The sequence below is a fragment of the Camellia sinensis genome, chromosome 8, assembly GCF_055761805.1.
Source record: "Camellia sinensis isolate YWXY chromosome 8, ASM5576180v1, whole genome shotgun sequence".
NCBI classification, from domain to species: domain Eukaryota; kingdom Viridiplantae; phylum Streptophyta; class Magnoliopsida; order Ericales; family Theaceae; genus Camellia; species Camellia sinensis.
In genome coordinates this window covers 9,069,911-9,072,395 of record NC_138968.1, presented here as the reverse complement: position 1 = coordinate 9,072,395, position 2,485 = coordinate 9,069,911, and the positions used below count along the sequence as shown (strand labels likewise).

The 2,485-nt window shown below is 34.5% G+C and overlaps 1 protein-coding gene across 1 annotated transcript; it reads left to right on the top strand.

The window, feature by feature from the left end:
* The first annotated feature begins 293 nt into the window (after positions 1-293).
* Positions 294-878, top strand: LOC145797478 (uncharacterized). The gene has a single exon (XM_082884618.1). The coding sequence runs from the start codon at positions 294-296 to the stop codon at positions 876-878; it is 585 nt and encodes a 194-aa protein (XP_082740744.1).
* The last annotated feature ends 1,607 nt before the right edge of the window (positions 879-2,485 follow it).

Genomic DNA, 2,485 nt, shown 5'->3' with positions numbered 1-2,485 from the left:
TTCCATTTCCTTTTACTTTCTGTTAATCTATTGATTATCTGCTGCATTTAATTACTTAAGATCTTTGAACCTTATTTTTGGACCAAATTTTTTAATAACCCAATTCACCCTCCCTCTTGGGTCGCTTTCCTGTTTAACAATTAGTATCAGAGCCCTTTCTCTAGTAGTGTGACTTAACCGTCTTAGAGTGATCTATTGCAAACCCCAGTTCTTCTCTTCCTGAAGGTCAAGCCTCAAACAAACCACCATTCTTCAATGGAACAAATTTCAATTATTGGAAAACCCACATGATTATGCACATTCAATCTATTGTCTATGAAGTTTGGAAAATCATATGTGAGGGTCCTAAGGTACCCACAAAAACTATAGATGGTCTGCTAGTACCCAAACTTGAGAGTGAGTGGACTAGTGCTGACTATAAAGATATTCAATTAAATGCCAAAACTATTAATATGTTGTATTGTGCACTTGATGCTACCGAGTTTAACAGAATATGTACTTGTACCACTACAAAAGAAATTTGGGATAAACTTGTTGTAACTCATGAGGGAACCACTCAAGTTAAGGAATCTAGAGTGAGCTTACTTGTTCATAACCATGAGCTCTTCAAGATGAAACCAGATGAAAACATATCCCCAATGTTCACTCGTTTTACAGATATTATAAACAGTCTTAAATCTCTTGGGAAGACTTACACTAATGCAGAAATTGTCAAAAAAGTCCTCCGATCATTGCCAAAAAGTTGGGAGAACAAAGTTATTGCAGTGATAGAAGCAAGAGACTTATCAACGTTGAGTTTTGATAAGGTAATGGGATCTCTCCTAACCCATGAGATCATTATGCAAGAAGGAAAAGAAGAAGAAATGGATAGCTTTTAAGTCCACCACAAAATCTCAAGAGGAAGAAGAAGATGAAGAAATGGCTTTCATTACCAAAAGATTCAAAAGATTTGTAAAGAAAAAACAAGGTGTAAGAAAGTTTTTCAGAAAAGATTTCAACAAAGATCTTCAAAAATGAGAAAGTCATAAAAAATCCGAAGTGATCTGCTATGAATGTAACAAGCCAGGACACTAGAAATCAGAATGTCCAGAGCTCAAAAAACAATTCAAGAAGGATAAGAAGAAAGCCATGATTGCAGGCATGGGGAGAAGACAGTGATGACAGCGACTCAGAGACGGATATCTGTAAAAATGAAGTCGCAAATCTATGTTTAATGGCACTTGAAGATGAGGTAAATCATGACTCATTTACCTTCGATGAATTACAAACTGCTTTTGATGAATTGCATGATGAATTTAAAAAAATTAAGTTTCAAAAGTAGTTGTCAAAAGAAAATGATTTCAAGTTTCTCTCAAGAAAAGGAATTCTTAACTTCTAAAATCAATACTTTAGAAAATGAAGTCTTGACAATGGAAAAGGAGAAAGAATTCTCAAAGGAAAAAAGAATTTTTACAAAAGGAAATGAAATTTTGAAAAATGAGAAAATTGTCTTAAATGAAAACCTAGAAGATTTTAAAAATGTTTTTTCAAAATTTACTCAAGGGAGAGATACCTTAGACAAAATTCTCAAAAGTCAAACTCAAACCTTTGGAAGAATAGGGAATGGCTATGAACCATTTTCGAAAGCAACAACTTCCCAAAAATCCTTTGTATATGCATCATCTAACCATTCTCATCTCACATGTCATTACTGTGGAAGAAAATGCCACATCTCTTCTTTATGTCCTGCTAAGAGAAACTCATTCAATAGAATGAAAAAGAAGTGGGTTCCCAAAAATACTTCAACTTCTAACTCTCATGGACCCAAGAAAAGATGGGTACCAAAAGGCCAACAAAAATCTGATTCTTGCAAGTGTGCTTTAGGTCAAAATTCAGCAATAACCGATGGTACCTCGACAGTGCTTGCTCAAGGCACATGACCGGCGATAGAGCAATGTTCTCAACTCTTAAATCCAAAGGAGGTCACGTAACCTTTGAAGACAATAGTAAGGGAAAGATCATAGGTGAAGGTAGTATTGGTAAAACTTCCTTACCCATTATCGAGAACGTATTGCTTGTTGAAGGATTGAAGCATAACTTGCTTAGTATTAGTCAAATTTGTGATAAAGGCAATCATGTTTCTTTTGATAAATCCTACTGCACTATTAAAAATTTTACTGATAACACAGTGCTTTTTGTTGGACATAGGGATAAGAACGTGTATATATTTGATTTGCATAGTTTATCTCCTAATCATGATGTTAATTGCTTATTTGTTTTAAATGAATCTGGATGGTTGTAGCACAGGAGGTTAGGACATGCTCATATGGATTTGCTTTCAAAACTTGACTTGGTCGTTGGCTTACCAAAATTTGTTTTTGAAAATGATAGACTTTGCGATGCTTGTCAACAAGGAAAACAAATACGAGTCTCTTTCAGATCCAAAAATATCATTTCCACATCTAGACCACTTCAAATATTGCATATTGACTTATTTGGACCATCT

Coding starts and splice junctions, on each gene's coding strand:
- LOC145797478 (XM_082884618.1), top strand. CDS start 294: ATGCACATTCAATCTATTGTCTATGAAGTTTGGAAAATCATATGTGAG.